The sequence below is a fragment of the Paramisgurnus dabryanus genome, chromosome 11, assembly GCF_030506205.2.
Source record: "Paramisgurnus dabryanus chromosome 11, PD_genome_1.1, whole genome shotgun sequence".
NCBI classification, from domain to species: domain Eukaryota; kingdom Metazoa; phylum Chordata; class Actinopteri; order Cypriniformes; family Cobitidae; genus Paramisgurnus; species Paramisgurnus dabryanus.
Genome location: NC_133347.1, coordinates 17,394,481 through 17,417,141, shown reverse-complemented (window position 1 = coordinate 17,417,141; position 22,661 = coordinate 17,394,481). Strand labels below are relative to the sequence as shown.

The 22,661-nt window shown below is 36.9% G+C and overlaps 1 protein-coding gene across 3 annotated transcripts in view; it reads right to left on the bottom strand.

The window, feature by feature from the left end:
- grid2 (glutamate receptor, ionotropic, delta 2) overlaps positions 1-22,661 on the bottom strand; it is a 462,370-nt gene that overhangs the window by 197,337 nt on the left and 242,372 nt on the right. For all 3 annotated transcript variants that reach the window (XR_010525685.1, XM_065247187.1, XM_065247188.1), the window contains exon 3: positions 11,242-11,526. Coding sequence is in view for 2 of the 3 variants with exons in the window: in XM_065247187.1 (XP_065103259.1) it covers positions 11,242-11,526 (285 nt within the window). In the remaining variant the exon portion in view is untranslated. The remainder of the gene's footprint in view (positions 1-11,241; positions 11,527-22,661) is intronic.

Below are 22,661 nucleotides of genomic sequence, written 5' to 3'. Positions count from 1 at the left end.
AAATGTCTGTTCTATTTCTAGCCATTTATTTTGTTTTGACCAACTAAAAAATACATAAGTGACATTAAGAGATTTTATAAAGTTACTTTAATCCATTATTTTAGTAGTATATTTACAAAGCCACTGAATATTTTTACTGTTATTAATAACGGCTGAAAGGATTAAAAAAAAATCATAACACTGACTGCCTATATGCGCAAGAAAGGTATTATTAAAGTTTTAAATATGTAAAACTAAATAAAGATATCATATGCCCACTGTACAGTATGTAAGCATAGGCCCATGTTTTCTTGTTCGCTCTGCGTGGGTTTAAACGCCGTTTTTCTAAAGAATATTTTTTAAACTTTATTGGTGGTGGTTGAGAAGAATTCCTCTTTCCATATGTAAAGCAATTTAGCGCAATATACATGTGTCATATTATTGTTCTTAATATATTAAGAACAATAATACTTATATATTTTTACAACATTTATAACTTTAAAACATGTATTTTTATACCACATGAATCTCTTTAAAATATTAATACTTTTAGAAAAACTGACATAATTAATAATATTATGAACAAACAATGAAACAGTGTCAAAATTCGACAACACAAATAATTAAGATATTCATTGTAAATAGAGTTAAGTGTATTAGGCTCACACTAAATTCTTTGTTGCACTTAGTATAAATGCCCATTGCACGTACAGTCATCTTAATATATGTATGTGCTGTTATGCTGGCAAGAAGGGGTTGACATCACTTTGCTGTTTTAATAGAAATGTTAAATATTCAGCAATGCCCTTATTAACTTCTGGAAACAACCGCAATGACAACGCATATAAAAATTTAGTTTTTTATGCGCCACCTGGTGGATTTTCTGTGAAGCGAAAAACATTAAGGGAAAAGGGAAAGTAGCCCCCCCCGAAAACACTTGCAGAATTCTGCGTGACTCCGCCAGACGATTTGGCGAATGCCGCGGGAGAAAACGCGCGTTTTTAAAGGCATCATCTGTATGTGTGCCATACAATACCCAAATAAGTTTGACCCTCAAAGTCTACAGTCTGTATCTTAAAGTGCACCTATTTCATTGCTAAAAACAAAGTTATTTTGTGTATTTGGTAAAAAACAATGTGTTTGCATGGTTTATGGTTAAAGATATGGATAGGACTATATATATATAAATAAACATATATATTTTTTTTAAAGTGGAATGTCCCTTTAAGCAGACGCTTTCATATAGAGATTTAAAAAGTGAGGAAGTGTAAAGATTTGGCATTACGTGCAACTTCTTTATATGTGTAGAAAAAACAAGTAATATATAATATAATGTCTAAATTAATAATATAGATAATTTATAATAATATATAATACAGAAAAAAGAATCTAGTAAATTTTATATAACAACATTATTATAAACATTATAATTATAGCCTGATTATTGCGTACAAGTGGCTTTAGGTTTTCTTGAATTTTTGCATACATTTAGAAGACATTTTTAAACGTAAGTTTTTGTTGAATCACGGTTTGTTCATGAAAACATCCGTACGCACATCTCATTCACAAATTTGTAAGTATGCATGCTTAATGAACGAGACCCAATGTCCAATAAAATTCATTCACTCTTGTGACCCAACCACATGATTCAGAGGCCGAATGGTTATCATGAGGGTATAATAGGGTCACTGGCCTAGATCATTAATAATTATCTCCACAAAGAGGGATTTAATTACCTTTATCTTTTTCAATCACTCGTCTGTTAGCCATGAAATCATCTTCTTTGGATTTGCTGCACATTAAATTAACCTTATCCTGGTTTAGCAAAGTGTTGGACAGGTTACGGTAATATTAAGCAGTACGCCACAGCTACTGAAACTGAATTTATGCAAGGTTGTAAGTGTACATGTATTAGGGGTCAATGGCTTCACCTTAAGCAGTGAGACAACACATTATGTTTGACACATGTCTTTGTTATCTGCTGTATAATCATCTACATTTAGAATTCAAATGAGGACTTAGAACATAAAGGAAATTTTACGTCTTATTACATATGAGTCAATGCTTTTTATTAATATATTTTTACAAGGTTAATCAAAAACATATTTTGCCCATGCTTGAGGCCCTATTTGGATATCCTTGGTTAAATTTAATCACTACATTCACCTTTACAAAATAAAAGTGCTACACAATGACATACTCTATTTTTGGTTCTTCAGATTATTAAGATGCAAGAAAGAAATAGGTATTTAAAAAATGGTTGTATGGCATTGTTGTAAAGTAGCACCTTAATTTTTTATATTTAATTGTATTTGAGCATGTTACAATAGCGTCATTCTTCTCTTTGTACATTGAGCTTAATTGTTTTCACACAGTTCCAGAAAGAACCAATTAGGGAACCTACATCCCTCTACAGATAATACCAATTAGTATTATCCTTAGGCTATAAGCATGTGCTTTCTCTCAGGAAGACGTGACATGTATGATTACATAGAAATTAGTTTGTGAGGCTAAAAACAGCACCCCATCAAATGAAAGTTGTAAGTTATATAATTAAACAATAAGGTACAAGAGTGTTTGGCTTACACACACCCCATAAAGATCCTGTAAAGAGACATTGGTGGATTTTTTTCCTAAAGTTTGATTAATATTCACAATCTCTCTCACAAGAAACTATGCGCATGCATTTATTATCTGTTTCGATCATAAACAAATGCACAATTTGTCTTTCTTTCATTTTTAGAACTCTCTTAATTTTTAGCACAGATAGTGAGGAGCTCCATGATCCGCATTTAAAACCCCTGTGTCAAACAGCTAAATGATGTCGTTTCGATGACACATGCTTCGTCACTATGACACATCCATTAGAGCGTTGTTTCTGCTTTTTGTATGTTCTAGGATGTGTTCCAGAAATGTTATAGGCCCTTAGAGCTAACCTAGAATCCATTACATGAGGTGTTTGCATTCACACAGAAGGCACATTAACAGTTTTCTGGGAATTTTCAGGGATTAACATGCTATGTGAAAAGGGTTAAAAAGTAGCTACATTCAGTGAAGCATCTTGTTAATGAAGACTGATCAGTAACTCAAGACATTTATGAAACAGGTGATTGGATTTTTTTTCCAGAACTGAATGGCCATGAAGCAAAGACAACTTTAGGAACCGCATGCATTTACCAAGCAACTCGCATTTAGATGCCAGGAATGCAAATGCTAAACATTTATTCTTTTTGGTTGACACTTTTATCTGAAGTGACTTACAGTTCATTATATACAAGGTATATAATTTATCAGTACATTATGTGTTGACCCCCTAGGGATCAAAGGCATGACATTTCCAATGCAAATGCAGTGCTCTACCAATTGAGCTACTATGGGCTCTATCATATACCTGGCGCAATGCAGCGCAATACGCAGCGCAAGGGTCTTTTGCCAATTTCAACCCGCCACAATTATAATTTTCACGTTTAGCGCCACTTTGTTTAAATGGCAAATGCAATTGAGCCCAATTTTGCACCCATGGTCGTTCTGGTCTGAGCGGTGTGTTCGGGCGCATTGTTGGCACGTTGCTATTTAAGGCAACAAAAAAGACTACGCCATTGACCAACAAAAACCTGGTCTAAAGTCTAAAATCTGTAGCGATTCAGCGGGAGGAGGGGAATAAAGTTATTTGAAACAATATAAACCTCCGACTGTAATACTACGGGGATTCCCAAGGGAATCTTAGATTTTAGCTCAAAAGGGAATATTATGTATAACTAACTGTAATTAATTATACAAGTTTATCAGGTTTTACCTGGCGTAGCAGAATTAATAATAACAATTAATTAATATGTTCGTCCACCGAAGACATATATCCATAATCGTATATTAACGTCTAAGAAATGTTAATTTCATGGCCTTTAAAATTAACCTTCTTACTGATATAGGCTACAGTGCTACTCGCAGCGTGTAGCTGGATCAAAAGGCAGAAATAGTGACTTTAATTTCGTGAGCATTGAACACAGAAACAATTCAATTGTGAAAATGCAAAACCGGTTTATTAACTACAAAACGAAGTACACACAATGACTAACTAAACATACACATATACAATAACATAAAACATAGATGAGAAAGAAAAGACTGAAAAGCTAGAGAGAGAGTAAAAGATTGGCAAAAACACTATTGCTTAACATCTGCACAAACCATCGGAAAATCTCTAAGGATCGCCTTAATTTTCATAAGGGGTAAAGCTTAAACATCAGCGAGTAGAACAAGGTTAATACTTGCATTTGGCTCTTTGTGATGTAATACGAAGTTTCTTGTGCGCGCGGGTGCGAGCAGAGAGAGAGAGAGATAATCCAGGTGTGCTCGTAAGTCCGTTTGGTTGTTCCGTATGGCGGAGTGTTCCGCGTAAATTGTCCGAACTCGAAGTGCAAAGTGCAAGCCAGGAAATTGCTGTCCCGAAGAGAAGGACAGGGCTCAGAGAAAAGATGATGAATCCGAGGGACTCTGGGTGAGTCTCAGCGAGTTTCCAAACTGCGCTGACGGGTTACCTGAGTAACCGAGCGACTGAGCGCTCCTGGGTGATTGAGCGATTGAGCAACTGAGCAACGATGGCTTGGACGATAGGCCGTTTTGACCTTTCACGCGCCCAGCCCATTTTAGGTGAAATGACCAATGTGCGAAGTGTTCGATCGCGCGGGAAACAAGCCTTTGTTCTTTCAGACATCACATTTGCGTAAATGCCAAATGATAAAAGTTTGTTTCCATAACTCTTCAAATCGATATTAAATGACATTGATGCGGCTTATGGTAATATGATACATAGAAATGATTAGGAAATAAAGAGTGGATTAATTTGATACTAGACAAGACATGGGTTTAAGATCACGTTGAATAATAATTTCATACCTAAGATATGAACCATGCTACAGTGAACAAAATCTAACTAGAGTGTTAACACACAGTTACATCACACATACACGATCATGCAGTAAAGGGATATAAAATATATACACATTTAAACAGCTCATTGTGATCTTTAAATGTGGTTTCATCAGAGACATATAGTCCGTGCCCCCCCTGCTGTGTCTCTGGCGACTGTGGACTCTGGTGGAATTCCTTTGAACTTCCTTTGAAGACGGCATTTGTTTTAATTGTCGCCCACTTTACAGCCTTGATAGGTGATAGAGGAGACAGGGTTATCTAATTATCACAATTTTAGGGCTGTTGAAATCCAGATGCCAAATGGCCCCAATCTGACTCCGAGCCATTTGCTACAAATCAATGGCGCAATATTGTTTTTGTTATTTAATGAGCATGTTTGTAATATGGCCTATAAACGGGACGACAATCACATGGATGGAACATTTGAAAATATGTAAAATCAAAGGATTAAAATGTAAAATATTACAACCCCAAAACAGAAAAAGTTGGGACACTGTAGAAATTGTGAGTAAAAAAGGAATGGAATAATTTACAAATCTCATAAACTTATATTTTATTCACAGTAGAATATAGATAACATATCAAATGTTGAAAGTAAGATATTTTGAAATGTCATGCCAAATATTGGCTCATTTTGGATTTCATGAGAGCTACACATTCCAAAAAAAGTTGGGACAGGTAGCAATAAGAGGCCAGAAAAGTTAAATGTGCATATAAAGGAACAGCTGGAGGAGGACCAATGTTTAGGAATGGGAATGTTGTCCTATTCTTGTCTAATACAGACTTCTAGTTGCTCAACTGTCTTATGTCTTCTTTGTCGCATCTTTCGCTTTATGATGCACCAAATCTTTTCTTTGGGTGAAAGATCTGGACTGCAGGTTGGCCATTTCAGTACTCAGATCCTTCTTCTATGCAGTCTTGATGTTGTAATTGATGCACTATGTGAAGAGCTCTTTTCCAAAACGCTATAAATCCATTTCAATAGTTTCCAGAAAAAGTTTTTACCTAGACCCACACATTTTGTGATTATTCAATTTATTCTTTTAAAATGTTTTTTTTGCTCAATCTGAACATGTTGAATAATGATTATTAAATCAAACAACAATATTGTTGATTATAAATTCAAAGTTAATTTAATTTTTTTTCAAAACGCTACAAATCCATATATTTTTTCCATAAATGTATGTTTTTTCTTTAAAAAACAAAAAAACAAATAAGAGAATATGCAACATATACTCAGGGACTCTTCATACTATAAATGAATAAGTAAATTATTCAGATTGTGATATACATTGGAGCCAGTATGAAATAAACAGAATTACACATAACTTACTTGCTATTACTCCCTCCACCATTTCAGTTTTCTCCTTAGCAGGGCATTAGGAACCCCTTTTGCTTAATATTTCACCTCTCTCTCTCTCTCTCTCTCTCTCTCTCTCTCTCTCTCTCTCTCTCTCTCTCTCTCTCTCTCTCTCGTCTACACACAGTTTGTATTAACCTCACACGCACACACAGCGAGCTCCCCTCGGCTCGTTCTGTTCTTAATGACATACCATGTAACAACGCGCTCATAATGTCCAATCCAAAAAGCACAACTTTACAGATGTCCCTGCTTTGTTCACTACCCACATTTTGTACTTTTGCACAACATTGGTCAATGTATCAAACGCCATGTCTGTCTATCAGCAGGCTATCGAACTATTCAGTACTTTTCATGTTACGTTAGCAGGCTTCTTCACAGGAAAAAAACTTTATCGCGAACGTACAAAACGGTATTAAACGAGCCAGTTCTGAAACGAAAGTTGTACATACCAAACACTTTGATGAAGATCGCCTTGCAAACGGGTACCTTCTCCGGGTGATGTATTAACATGACATTAATCCTCATTTTGAGTAATGAATGAACATAAATAAACAACTGCTCAGAGCGCCGCCATTGGATTGCGTCGAACGCTCATCGAGTTCTGATTGGTCGAGAGGATAAATCGCGTTTAGGCTAAAAATAGGCTCGGCGCTTATCGCGTTTTGGAAAAGAACGGCATCTTGTACCTACATTTTAACAAGGAAATGTAATGATTTGACATAAAACATTCATGGAGCAGTGAATAGGTTCAGTACACAGCCAAATGACATGACAAACTCATTTTTTTTTAAAATGGCGTTTATCGCGTTTTGGAAAAGAGCTCTTCATGTGGTCTGGCATTGTCATGTTGGAAAATGCAAGGTCTTCCCTGAAAGAGACGACGTCTGAATGGGATCATATGTATCTAGAACTTGGATAAACCTTTCAGCATTGATGGTGCCTTTCCAGATGTGTAAGCTGACCATGCCACACGCACTCATGCAACCCCAAACCATCAGAGATGCTTCTGAAAAAAGGGGTAATAACAACTTGGGTTGTCATTGTCCTCTTTAGTCCGGATGAAATGGCATCCCAGTTTTTCAAAAAGAACTTCAAATTTTGATTCGTTGGACCACAGAACAGTTTTCCACTTTGCCAAAGTCCATTTTAAATGAGCCTTGCCCAGGGAAAACACCTTCTGGGTCATGCTTAGATATGGCTTCTTTTTTGACCTACAGAGTTTTAGCTGGCAACAGCGAATGACACGGTGGATTGTGTTCACTGACAATGTGTTCTGGAAGTATTCCAGAGCCCATGTTGTGATTTCCATTACAGTAGCATTCCTATATGTGATGCAGTGCCGTCTAAGAGCCCGAAGATCACAAGCATCAAGTATGGTTTTCCGGTCTTGACCCTTACGCACAGAGATTGTTCCAGATTCTCTGAATCTTTGAATGATATTATGCACTGTAGATGATGATAACTTCAATCTCATTGCATTTTTTCTCTGAGAAGCTCAGAAAACTATTTTTCGCCGCAGCATTGGGAGAATTGGTGATTCTCTGCCCATCTTGACCTCTGAGAGACACTGCCATTCTGAGAGGCTCTTTTTATACCCAATCATGTTGCCAATTGACCTAATAAGTTGCAAATTGGTCTTTCAACTGTTCCTTATATGTACATTAAAATTTTCTGGCCTCTTATTGCTACCTGTCCCAACTTTTTTTGGAATGTGTAGCTCTCATGAGATCCAAAATGTGCCAATATTTGGCATGACATTTCAAAATATCTTACTTTCAACATTTGATATGTTATCTATATTCTACTGTGAATAAAATATAAGCTTATGAGATTTGTGAATTATTCCATTCCTTTTTTACTCACAATTTCTACAGTGTCCCAACTTTTTCTGTTTTGGGGTTGTATTATTTAGTCTCTAGGACATAAATGAGGATTGATTATGAGATGTTAGAAGGCGTAAAGAGCTGCTTCACCTGCAGCCTGTAAGATATTAAATGTTTTGCTTTAAACAAATGCACATATTGCATATATTTTTAAAAGTTTTTTTGGTAACACTTTATTTTAAGGGGTCTTTGATACACATGTTCATAGTAATAACAGTTAATTATGCATAGTTACATACAACTAAGCCTAAACCAAACCCTAATCCAAACCCCAACCCTCTAGAAAGTACATGTTGTTAATGATTATTACTTAGTACTTAAATGTATACTTACACTGTAACAGTGATGCCGTAAAATATAGTGTGAAAGTTTTTTTTATTTGCTACCCCACGGATTTATTGTATATGATGACTCTGTACCTTTGGATATGATGAGATGAGAACAGTTTTCATGCTTTTCAAGGTTGCAACATCTTTCACAGCGCTGTCCTGGTGCTGAAAGCTCTCCACACGTTTTTTTTAGAGTACAAACGGCAATATTTTGTTTTTCAGTTTACAAATTCCGCCATTTAAATAGGAATTCGGCATGGCATCAGTGCAACTGGCGTTTAAAGGGGATGAGAGCTGAGACTCTCATTGGTTTATTGCACGTTACGCCCAAAACACACCCATTATTCATTATGAGAATAGGAACAACCCTTTTAGGCCGTGTGCTTGGCGCACAAACAATTTTCCCGTCATTAAATTAGAGAAAGTGGAACCGGACACGCCCGTTTAGACCGTGCGCTTTAGACAATGCGTTTAGATGGTTAAAATAGGGCCCTATATATACTAGGTCTATATTGTTAAATAGAACATTTTAAAATCATTTGTTCTGACTTCAGGTATTTAACACAGACTGAGAACTGTCATGCAAGTAAAAGATGTTAAGACTTTTTTGAGGTCTTTGTCAGCACCTGAAAATAAGTGACACAGAGGAAACCGAAATCAATCCAGCAATGAACTCTCTATTGTCCAAGAAACCATTTTTTAAAGCCAAGGCAATCTCAAAGTATTTTGTTCTCTTTGAAAGACCTCTTGCTCAGAGGCCAGCTCATCAAATGACCATGAATTCTATCATCTGAGTCAGTGGTCAGCTCTTAGCAAGTTTAAAGCAGAAGAAGAGAGAATCTCTAAGGCTTCATTACTATATAGCCAAGCAGGGCATGTGGCCTCCGGACGTGTCTGAAACCACATCCGTTTTTCTTTGGAGACAGGTACTTATTCATCCGGACCTAAACGTAGTGAGGCAGAGCGTGCCCTACAGAGAGACCATCAACCATGGAGTTCTTTCCACACACGACCACACTCTATTTTTCCCATCTCAATATCTACCATTTAGTTTTTTCTTTACATTTCTTTGGCATCTTGTTTCTCTCTCTTTTGCTGACAGGTTTTAAAATGTATTTTTACCCTTACCAAGTTACTATGTCAATTACTATTATTGTTGCCCTGGGACCGGGGAGGCACACGATATGGGGTGCCTTAATAGCAAACTCTAACACAGTTTGACTTTGGGGATGTCACACAAATAAATAAGAACTCGGTGAAAAATAAACAATTGTAAAATGAATTATGATGCAACTTCACCCTGTGAATCTGTGAAATTTGTGCATTCATTTCCTTAGAGGGATGCTGCACAGAGAAGTGAAGTTACACATTTAATAAACAGATTGTTTTAAGTTTTTTTATTTCATTACTCATTTGAGAGTAGGCGAACACATGGTTACCCAATCACGACATATTGCTGTGGGAAAAGTTCAGATCAGTTTAGAAAAGGACAATATTTGTCATTCTTTCAGTGCGAGAAGTGGCTCATTGGTCACTGACCAGACTATCAGAGACCACACAGCAACTAAATAATATTTGTCTCAAGTAGGGAAGCACCGATTGTTCAGCCGAAATTAAAAAAAGGCCGAACAAGTGAAGACCAAATAAATTTTACCGAACAATGAGGTCTTCGATGACGTGATCAAATAACAACAAGCACAGAGTAAGAGCCACGCAAATGCAGCAAACATGTTGGTAAGCATTTTAAAGTGTCTGAGAAAGACGCGAAAACATACAGCACTACAAGTTTCCTTTATAATTTAAAATAAAGACATACCCTGAACACTATGCATGGTATGAGAAAAACATGGCAGCGGCGATGGGTATTTGTCCACTGAATGCACAAGCACGGAGAACGAGAGGCTTTAGCTCTTCATCTAATGACATAGAACAACAAAGAGCGTCAGCGGTATGTAATAAAAACTTCCTAAAACCAGTTAAGTCTTACAATGACAAACAAGCTTATATTAAACAAAAAATAAAACGTTTATTAAAAAAAGCTTTTTATTAGACCGCTTTGTTGAGCGATTTTTCCTCTATCATGCTCCTGTCTAACTTGCCGCTGTCTCCCTCTCCCTGTGCTTCCGCTGCTCAATATACAATGATGCATAAAAGCATAATGCAGAGTAAGGAATAGGTTATTTGCGTTTTGTCCGTGAAAAGAAGATTGGATTAATATCCGTTCAGCCAAGACTAATTTATGTGGTCGAATGTAAATGGAACAGTTAACAAGTCTATCTATAGCTATCTGATCAGAGTAGTGACTGGGTGTAAGAAGGCCCTATAATGACTGCTGGAATGTTAAAAAAAAATTCATTGTTGAACAATGTGAAATAAATATAGTAAAAGGGACATTCTGAAAATTAAACATGTGCAATGGTGAGAAAACTGTCAAAATAATAAGGAAAATGAAAAAGCGTATGACCTGAAAACTGACAATCCACATACCATAAGCCTATAGCGAGGTCGCCCAATAGATTTTGTCCCCATTTATTTTTCCTATCATCCTCAGACCCAGAATTCCCTACCCTCTGTTCTCACTCATACCATATGTTCTCTTCTCTCATAATCTCGCTTTAGATACACAACGAGGAGCAATAATTCTGATTGACATACCCCGCTGTTGGTAATGATGGGGTGTTAATGCGGGGTCACTGAATGGATACTTTCTGAGGGAGCCCTCATGTCACGCCATCTGCGAATCGAAAACACTCACCATAGTCAGTGTCATAGAAGATAATGAACTTCTGCCAGGTGTACTCCATCACTACTTGAAAAATGACATCATTTAGGTAGACCGGCGGTCGAACAAAGAGCGTGTAGTCATCCGGCTGGGCGTGGCTGGTGGGTGGGCAGCTGGAGCGAGGAGTTCCTGCTGGTGCCCTCTGGATGAAGAGGTGAGGGATGTGCATGGCATCGGCCAAAGACTGCAGCGAGCCTGCAGACATGCAACCAATCGAGCTGACCAGAGCTAGAATACCTCGATTCATCAACTCACAGGCTGGAGAGAGAGAGAGAGAGAGAGAGAGAGAGAGAGAGAGAGAGAGAGAGAGAGAGAGAGAGAGTGAGAAACTTGAACATGCATTCATATAATGTAGCTGTAGTTTTATAATTTCAATAACATGATCATTTGTATTACTAAAGAAATCAGTAACACTTTACAATATGGTTACATTTGAGGAGCTCCGATTCAAAACCCTCTAAGTGCGTCGGACATGTTTTCCTGTAAATAAGCATTATTTTATCAGGCTCTTATATTTAGGTTCATAATTTCACTTTAATAGCAATTAATTTATATGAACTATAAACAAAACTTTTAAAGCGTTAAGTAAAAATTCATATTTAATACTAATAGATCTTTTGAAAAATTCAAAAGTTGCGTGTTAACATTTGGCACTGTGCAATAAACTAACATGAATAAACAATGAAGAGTTGTAACAATTTGTAATCTAGTGTAACCAAGTGAATCATGACACAAGTAAATCAAGCAGTAAAACTTGTGGCATTAAGCAGATGCAATTATTTCTTATCGAATTCCCCCAGAATAAAGTGCTAGAATAAAAAAAATGTTTACCAGTCCTAGAGATAGCAACTTAACAATCTAAAACAACCACTGAAAACAAATGAGTTTCCCTTTTGTTAAAATCAGCCATTTTTTTTGCCAACTCGAAGAATTTCAGACTGCCCCGATCCTCGAATGGAAGGCTGGCAGCTAAAGGTGTTGCTGATCAATATGTGTTCTCATTGGCCTTATTTACAACTGTGGAACAATGCAATATGATTATTTCCTCTTAGAGGTTCATTAACAATTCAGCACTTCCCATCTGAATACTGTCAATTAAATGTTTACCGTTTCTGCCAGATTTAACTACTGAATTAACTTCACCCTATCATTTCCAAAAACTCCACCTTCAAAACCATCACATGCAAACATAGACTCCTGAAAGGCTCTAATCAGAAATAGAGCACTACAGTCGTACATTACTTCAATGTCAGAACAATGAAAGATGAATCAAATCAGACCTAAAGTACAGTTTCTATGGCACTGTCTGTTAAAGGAACACTAGCCATATTTCTATCACCATGATTTTATGCGCATTTTGAAGTTTCGCATAAGAAACAAGTGACAGGAACGTCAAATTTCGAATAAAAAAAACTTTATACGCCCGCTTGAGGTGGTTTTTGACTTATGCGAAAAAGAGATAATGTGAATAATTGGAGATGGAAACGCATTTGCTAAATAAACTTTGACATAGTGAATATTAAACCCACGTGGACTGATGGTCAAGCTGTTTCAGCTGAAGTTTTCTTTAGCATAAATGGGGTTCGAAGTCATCTTAATGCCCTTCCTGCTAGTGCCTGAATAAAAATGCTGCATTTCTTCTTTGCACAAAATTTAGTTTGGCAATTAAAAGCTGCACTGCTATTAAATGAATAACTTGCCTCATTGTGAATACATGCAATCCTGTCTCCATTTTCCAAGTTTGCCTCATTTAGTTTACTGTTGGTTACTAAGTAACCAATACCACCGTCATTCACTCTAACACCTTGATGGAAACATACCTAATTGGCATTTGTTTATTCTTTTTGCGACTTTTGAAAAGAATCGTTTCACGTTTGAGTGGAAACCCATTATGCAGACAAACTGAAACTCATATACAGTATGGACTATCCTGAGTGAAAGCAAAATGACTGACAACCAAAACACATCTTAAAGTGTTACAACTGGTAAAACATTGTGTTTGTAGTTCAGGGTCTATAGGGATGCTACAAAGACATTTACAGATACAGATGCTACAGATATTTCTAGACACCTACTTCTGTGATATCTGTCAAATAATAAAGATACTTTCTGCATGCTATTTCCAAAAATAGATTGCATTCAAAACACATATGAATATATCATAATATACAGTATACTGTGCAAAAGTCTAAGGTCACCATTGTCAGATTTGTTGTTTAAGCAAAGTTCAGGGTCCCCAGACCATAGTTAACTTCAAATTCAAGGACTTCTCAAGGACTTTCCAGGTCTAATACCCTCAAATTCAAGGACTAAATGTGGGGACACATTTCAAGTGAGAGCAAGGTTACATTGTGTTACCTTTTAAGATACATGGTTACAATTACCTTTCGAGGGAACTCACGCTGTGTCACTGCGCCGGTGACACTTTGGGGACGCCTCCGGGGGTAAGTGCGTCTGAATGCGTATATAAAATTCAACCAATGGTGAGGCTTAACAACAAAGACAGGGTGACTCTGGAGCCAGGAAGTATATCGCTATCTGAAATATTGCCAAAAGACGGTGTTACAGGGATGCAGGAAGTATGGCAAGAGAGACGCAGCGTCTCGTTCTCTTCTCAGGGAACAACAGTTACATACATTACCCGAGACGTTTTCATGTGTCAAACACAACTATCCAAAAAAGCATTTTGGTATGAATCAACATTCGCATACAGAAGATATAAGCATTTAAAGCGAACAGTTTAGCACATGTGCTTAAAAAGTCTAGAAGTCTAGATATTATCCTACACTACACAGGAAATAATATGGATTTTTCCCCCCAGAAAACTTAAAATAGAATTCAAGTACTTTCAATAACCTGTATATATGTATGTATTTTCAAAAACTTCCAAGGGCCTTGAATTATTTCCCCCATATTCACAAACTTTCAAGGACCTGTGGGAACCCTGAAAGTTTAATGTCCATTCATATTTATTTTTCACTCTTTTTAAGTAAAAACAGAAAATACAGGACATATATACACAAAATTTAAACAAAATCAACTTTCAGAACTAAATGTCTTATTCAGGCATCAGATTAAGTCAGTATTTCGTGTGACCTCTCTTGGCACTAAACACATCTTTAGCTTTTTTGAGGAGACTGAAGTCCTGAAGTCATTTGATTAGAATTAGAAATAAGGATTTAATTTCATTCAGGTTTAAGAGATACTGCAGCTCCCTGCTATTGCTCAAGAGTTTACCCTAAATACTTGACACTTCAGCTTACACTTTTATACAGTTTTTAATACATACACATTTCCTTTATTTTCTGGTTGTATTCCAACAAAGAGACTAAGAAATAATTATATATGATCACTATACAATTGCAAAAACAACACATCTTATGGTAGTATGGTGGCGTAAGACTTTTGCACAGCACTGTATATGAAATATTAACTATATACTATAAGCTACAGTATAATATGTTTAATGAAAAAACATAGGAGACCAGTTTTATTTACTGATTTATAGTTAATTTTATAAACACACTTGCATAATCCGTTAATCATTTGATGACTTTAATGCTACCTTCTTTTTACCTCATTTTTGCAGGATAAACGTTAAAGCATATGGCTCTTTATAGAAGTGCAGTTAAGATTTTTATGAATCTGTCTTTCTCTCTCTCTCTCTTTCTCTCTCTCTCTCTCTCTGCTTTTAGTAATTACACTGTTTTCTAAATGAGCTTTACACCTTCATTTTATAATTAAGCTCAAGGATATTCTCACAAAAGTGACAGTCTATCTCAGCTCAAAGTTCACCTTTTACGACCTCGTTCATTTTGTGGCTCCCGGATGTGCCCTAACGCTGATGTTAGATATGAACATTCATCTTACTTGACTCCTTTTATTTGGCGATACTGTAGTTGGGGAAGGTGAAATGTCACATGTTGAGCTGGGCTGTGAGGCAGTGTAATTTGCCAACTCTGGTAAAAAAAATGGAAGTGTCAACCAGGGGCAGAATGAGGGGAAGGGAAGAAGCAAACAATTGTGCTGAACAAGCAAGCAAAGATATGAAACAGGGACTACGTGCAAACCAAGGCCATTTTTTGTCGCTCCATATGGAAGATTCTCTACTGAGTTCAGTGAACATTGTAAAGAAGCACGGGAGACTGGTTTCAAGATGAGTAAATATTGTTTATATTGAAAGAGTGTAGGAGGCGACAATCTAAAAAAGTGCTTGATTGTTTCAACCCATGGTTTGGGAAAATATGGACAAATCCAACTGGTGGGTTCAAATAACCCAAATGTTGGTTTTGTTTTAACCAAAAATGCCGGGTCATTCCAACTTAAGATTTCATTTTTCACCAAACCATGGATTGAACTAAGCCAGCATTGTTGGGGGTGTAATTCATCTGGTTGGCCTGGTTAGGCTGGAGATAAGCTGTAGGCCATTTAAACCAAATAAACACCAACTTATTTGGTTTACTAAATTGGAAATGAGCTAGAACAGCTGAAAACCATCTTATAGGCCGAGAGGCTAGCACAACCCGCATTACTAACATCTACTGTATACTAAAGGTCTTCACGGGTCCACTTAAATCTGAAAACCCGAGGTCCGACCAGAGAGACCTGATCGGGTTCGGGTCTAAAAGTTTCACATGTGCCTCGGACCCAGGTTGTACAAAAATAGGTCTCGGATACTTTAAAATGATTGTGTTTTTGCCAAACAGACTTGAAGAATTGAACTCTCTCGCTTGTGTGTGTCACTGTCCTTTTCAAACCTCTCCTCTGTTTGCAAAGACCGCTTGCGACATTATGTGGATGGCAGTAGGTTAATTTTCATTGAGACAGACATGTCAGTTAATTTTAAATGTACATTTTAGCAGTTGGTGTCGTCAGATAGCAAAGTAAAATAAATAGAGCAGCTTGCCAAATCGGTTGCAAGGCCACCAGTTTTTTTCTGTCTGACTGCTGGGTGTGAGTCTGCAAACGACACACATGTCTGTGCCATTGACATTTGGGTCAAGTCGGGTTAAAAGAATTGCCACTGGTTCAGGTCGGACTCGGGATTGTCTCGGGTCAGGTCTTTCTTAAAAAAAAAAAAAAATTCTGGTAATGTCAGGTATAAAGTGATTCGGGTCCTTTTGGGTTGGGTACATTTATTGGACCTGAGACGACATCTACTGCATACTACACTGTCAGAAATACAAAAAAAAGAAAGAAATGGTCCCAAGCTGTTACTAGGGCAGTATCATTTTCAAAGTTCCTAATAGGTACCATTAAGTAAGGGATAATGTAGAGGCCTCTACATTATCCTGCTTATTACACGGCAAAAAAACTGGACATGAATATGAATTAGAAACATTTTATTGGCATATTTGTTTTAAATTAACATTTTTAACCTTCCGCGAAACTTTGCACAGATGCATAAAATGATCGTAATACCTTATTAAGATCCTCTGCTTCATACTTGTCTGTCTCCATTTTTTCTCTTTTAGCCAGTCTTTGAGAAGTTTTAATGCCCATTCTGTATTTTTTTGTGTGTTGGCTTCGTAGCTGTCATGCTCTATTTTGTCAAGTTCAGTCTCAGTAAGCTCTCTGTGTCTTGTCGTTGTTCGTTCTTCTATCCACTGTTTAAATGTTTTGTTTTTTCCGTACATGTTAAAATTATGGTTGTCCAGTGTTTGTCACAAGATGGCGCCAAACAGCTAGTAATCTTTATTGGCGCGGAGCGATTTTAATCGTACAAGTAGTACCGGCTATGCGTTATTATTTTGGAGCGGTTATTATTTGAAAAGAACAAACCTGCAAATGTCTCAACTAACCAATCAGAATCAAGCATTCCAGAGAGCCATGTAATAATTACAGATATGTATACGTATTATGTACCTTTAATGTACTTTAATGCACTATTTGGTACCAATATGAACTCTTTAAGCGCAAAGGGTACAGTCCAGTTAATTTTTTTTTTTCTGAAAGTGTATTTTATGACTTCGGGGATTTTTGTGTAAATGTTCACATTTTAAAAGTTTTTGCTCTAATTCATTTGACACGACACACATGCTAGCAACTTTGAGTGGCAGTTATGGGTCTTTGTGCTAAATGTCAGAATAAGGATACCTATCAGGGGTTTGTTCCCAACACTCCATGCTTCGAAATTAACAGCTTACACCATTTTTAAATTACGTACTATAATTGAAAACTTTGTCTCAGAAAAGGTAATTTAAACTCAGTAACAACAAATGAACTGCCAATCAACCTTACAAATACACTATAATGGAACCACAATATTTGATCCCATGAAATATGCAGAGTTATGATGATTAACTTAAAGCAACTTAATTGATTAAATGCAGGTTTTTAAGTTGAATAAGCCGAGTTTGAGTTAATAAGATCTTCCTTAATGAAGCTGAACAATTATCCCGCTATGGATCGGACCGGCTGAAAATGGAAGGTCTGGCTAATCCGTACTTACTGTATTAAATCACTTCTGTGAATTAGTGCTATGATCCTCCTAGTGATTCACATTCCTCTTCGATCCTGCTAACTATGTTAGCTAAAGAGGGCGGATCAATAATTAAGTCTTATAATTAAGCATTTTCTTTGATTTTATATGATCCTTACATGGCCAGCTATTTACTGAATATTACTTAAAATATTTGGTTGAAAACCCAAACGTTCACATTTTTTCTTTGATCAGTCTTCAGACAGATTTATTTTTCGAATAAATTAAAACATTGAATTATTTTATTTTAAAGTAGAAAGTAATGTTTTTATGTAAGACCATCTCTCTATTTTATCTTTCTATTCTGATACTACATAACTACATAATCAAGTACAACGACAAATCAAAAAAAAAAATCATTTTAAAGAAACAAAAAAAATATTACTTTGCACCACCAATTACAGTACCTGTTTTTAGTTTAGAATCTATTAAACAAGATGTGTTGTTTCAGAAGTTTAATCAATTATGATATTTATTACAAAAACACATTTCAATTTGTTACATCAAAAGTTATTTAAATGTTTTTATGCAAAATATATACTGCTTATTTTCATGTCACACTGTTAAAGATATGAAGCTAAAAATAGTATTTACTCCAATGTTGCAAATATTTTAAAACACATGACACACACGTTGCAGTTTTGCACCTAAAGAACTGCACACAGACAGGTGATGCACAACCTTTCAAAATACATCAGTGTTGTATCTCCAAGGCTTTGTTCACACGGCGGAAAATGTGATTTGGTTTTTAAAATTCGATCTTTAGGTCTGACTTTTGCGAATGATGAAATCTAATCTTTTTGTTCAGATAGTGTTGTCAATGGTGTATCTACATCGGTTATAGTAATAATGAAAGCATCAAGGGACTTTCTGATATGACAACGGGGCGAAGCTTTCAGTATATAAAGACAAGATGGAAATCTATCAATTTTGAGCTCATGTATTTCATGACATTTTCCAGTAGTGCTGGACTCATATGAACTATAGTGAACATTAGAGACAAAGACATAACTGCATTTACACATTTAGTGGGACTGAAATTTCTTATTCGCCTTTGTTTGTTCGTTCATAGGTCCTAAACCACGGCGGCTTCATGTAAACTAATGTGACGTGAGCCAAACATAATTTAATAAAAATTATTAAAAATAAAACGGTGGTTTCTGTTATTTTAGTTATTTTGTATCATGTTGATGTACTTTAAAGTGTTTGTTTTTCTGATTAGTTTGGTTTACGTTGGTTATTATATGCTATTAAAAAGGGGTGTGACAACTTGAGTTTGTAATAAAGTTAAATGGGAAAATGGGCGGGGCCTTGATACCGCAGCTCCACCTTACGATGACTACTACAATATGAAGACTCTGGCTCCAAATAACGTCATCGGTGCAAGATGTAAGCTGCCAATTTTTTATATATTGCTTCATTTTTTTTCAGTAAGTCCATAGAGTCATGTCTTTATTTCACAGTCTATGGGCACAACACAAACCCCTTAGAGTTACAATACACACAAAAGAGTGTGGTTTTGCTGAAAATTGTATGTAATTCTCAGCTATTGCTACCGCACACTAATTTTGTCCCAACAATATTATACTCTCCTATGGCCACACAATACATGTGGGTGTTTTTCTTTGCTTCCTTTTCGACCTTTTCAGTTTCATAAATACCAGCAAATGTAGGAGCGATGAAGCCGAAGATAAAGAAATGCAGACGCTGCTCTCAAGCGCCAAGAAATATCGTCTAGCACTTAGCTCCTGGCCCCTCATCCATTTCCCATCGCCACATGCACATACAACACACACGGAGGCCCTGCCCTCCCCTGCAAACCTAATGCTACTGAGCACTCCAGATAAACTCGTCCCAGGAGAGCACTGAGTTTTTTCTTTTCATAGTAAAAGCTTTTGCTTCTGTCATTCTTATAAGGAAGATCCGCAAATCATGCTCTCTCAGGCCAGGCCACCACACTGAAAGGAGCTTCGCTTTTATCATCCGAAGGGATTGGGCACCTTGCTGGCTAGGAGCAACCCAATATTAGATATCTGCAGGTTCTTCTTTAGCCCTTATTGTAATGTTTCAATTGCTTCTTCAGGAATGAAATACTTAACAGTTTAATTAGAGGTAGAGGTGCCAGACATTGTTCTTTAATTACAGAGGGGGTGGAAACTATTCTGGGAAGGACTGAGCAATTTTCAGTGATATCACCCTATAGTGTAATAATAAAAAAATGAATATCCCCAAATGCTGCACCTACAGTATAAAAAGAAAAGGTTATAATGGCTCTTTGCAAAGTACCCTGTTCTGCGTTCCTGTAAAGAATTGCGTTAGCATTGCAAAAAGTCATGGGTTTGATCCCAGGGAATGCATACAGTATACTGATAAAAATTGTATGCCTTGTAATGAACTGTAAGTCGCTTTGAATAAAAGCTTCTATATGTACCAAATGTAAAATGTTCTCATTCTCAAATACTGTCGTTTCAAATTTGCTTAAAATCATTTAAAAATCTGACTTTTTCGCTGTAAGTGCTATAGTTGGGTCCCCAGCGCTTCTTTTAACCTAGAAAATGTGTAAAAGAACAATTCAGTAACTTAGTTTTGGTAAACCATTCTCTGTAAGAATGTGAAAAAATAGGTTATTGAAATCTGGCTCCCCTTGTGATGTGAGAAGGCGATAATACCTCCCCTTAATCTGCACTATCCAACCACGGCACTGTCATTTAGTGCAGAGATCAAATCATTTGCATTTAAATAGACACACCCAAAAACAACGCATTTTCGCTCACACCTACAAAGTGGCAATTTTAACATGCTATAATAAATTATCATTGGTATTTTTAGCAAGAACTTCACATATGTGACATATCTGGGGACACAAAAGATGGCATTTAAACTATGCCCAATTGGCACTAAGGGGCCTAAAGTGTGCCAAGAAAACATCCCCCACACCATTACACCACCATCCTGCACAGTGGTAACAAGGCATGATGGATCCATGTTCTCATTCTGTTTACGCCAAATTCTTACTCTACCATCTGAATGTCTCAACAGAAATCGAGACTCATCATACCAGGCAACATTTTTCCAATCTTCAACTGTCCAATTTTGGTGAGCTCGTGCAAATTCTAGCCTCTTTTTCCTATCTGTAGTGGAGATGAGTGGTACCCGGTGGGGTCTTCTGCTGTTGTAGCCCATTCGAATTAAGGTTGTGCGTGTTGTGGCTTCACAAATGCTTTGCTGCATACCTTGGTTGTAACGAGTGGTTATTTCAGTCAAAGTTGCTCTTCTATCAGCTTGAATCAGCCGGCCCATTCTCCTCTGACCTCTTCTATCAACAAGGCATTTTCACCCACAGGACTGCCGCATACTGGATGTTTTTCCCTTTTCACACCATTCGTTGTAAACCCTAAAAATGGTTGTGCATGAAAATCCCAGTAACTGAGCAGATTGTGAAATACTCAGACCGGCCGTCTGGCACCAACAACCATGCCACGCTCAAAATTGCTTAAATTACATTTCTTTCCCATTCTGACATTCAGTTTGGAGTTCAGGAGATTGTCTTGACCAGGACCACACCCCTAAATGCATTGAAGCAACTGCCATGTGATTGGTTGATTAGATAATTGCATTCATGAGAAATTGAACAGGTGTTCCTAATAATCCTTTAGGTGATAATAATATTTAATATAATAATATTTGCTACTACCACCAGGAACATAACGAGTAATACAGTACAGTACATAACGCATCCCACACAGTAATTAGTTGTACAGATACCAACATCACGATGTATCTGCAGGTAAATTAAGATTGATTTCTAAGTAACTAGGATTTATAATTACATGATATCAGTAATATTCCTCCACTTATAGAAAACAGAAAAAGTAAAAACTGCAGTCTCAACTACTGCAGCACTTTTACTGCATGCCAGATGTTTGCCAGCGCGCTCCACGGGAGCTGTGGAGTAATGTGCCAAGCAAGGAAAACGAGTCAAACCGTCCCAGTTGGGAGTCTCCAAATGTCTAGATGTAAGTGTCTGATGCAGAAATGTTCTTGCGGCATTGAAGGGATCTGTTTTGGTATGCCTGTCTGCGTAATGATGTTGCATACGCGGGTTAGCACGCCAGCTGGCTGCATGAGAAAAAAATCAATGCAGTGCTGCAGGCGCACCTGGTGCTCCGCACTTAAAAGCAAGGTATGAAAGTGGCAGCCGCAGCCAAAGAAACCGTGAAGGGAGGATCGAAAGAGAAGAAAAGCTGAAGGAAACTTCTCTGAACTCTCACAATCCCTGTGCCAAAACGGAGAGTATGCTGCTTTTAGCATCATTTTGAAGGGTCGCATGCGTGCCCCTTTACCTGGATGTGTTTTCCAGTATCGTGACCACATTCTTTTAACTTGAAACAGTGTTGGAGTGATTAATCACAAATGGATCTCCGCAATAACATGGATGGAATCGACCAGTGACTCATTAGAAATCACCTTGGCTTTCATATATCCTCTTCCTTTTTACCTCCTCTTTTATCTAACTCCCTCATTCATGTTCTGCAGCTCCTCACACTTGCTTCTTATCTTTTCCAAGGGTTGTGAATAAAGCTCCGTGATGTGATTGAAGGAAAGAAAAAACAAACAAAGGAAATAAATGTGGGATTTTCTACATTGAAATAAAGTATCTTAGGTTCTTGGTGCCTAACATCTAAATGTAAAAATATGCAAATCAATGCTTCTTTAAGATTTATCAAACGGACTGCTCTTGAGAAATTGCTGTTATTCAAGACTCCAACAAGCACAGAAACATTCACTGATCTGTGAATTTATTTTGGATAATTAGAAAAAAGTAAAATGCAGTCATGAGACCCCAAATGATTAACCTCCTAATATTAATTAAAATCATAATGCTTATATGAAACTGGTTTATTTACTCATC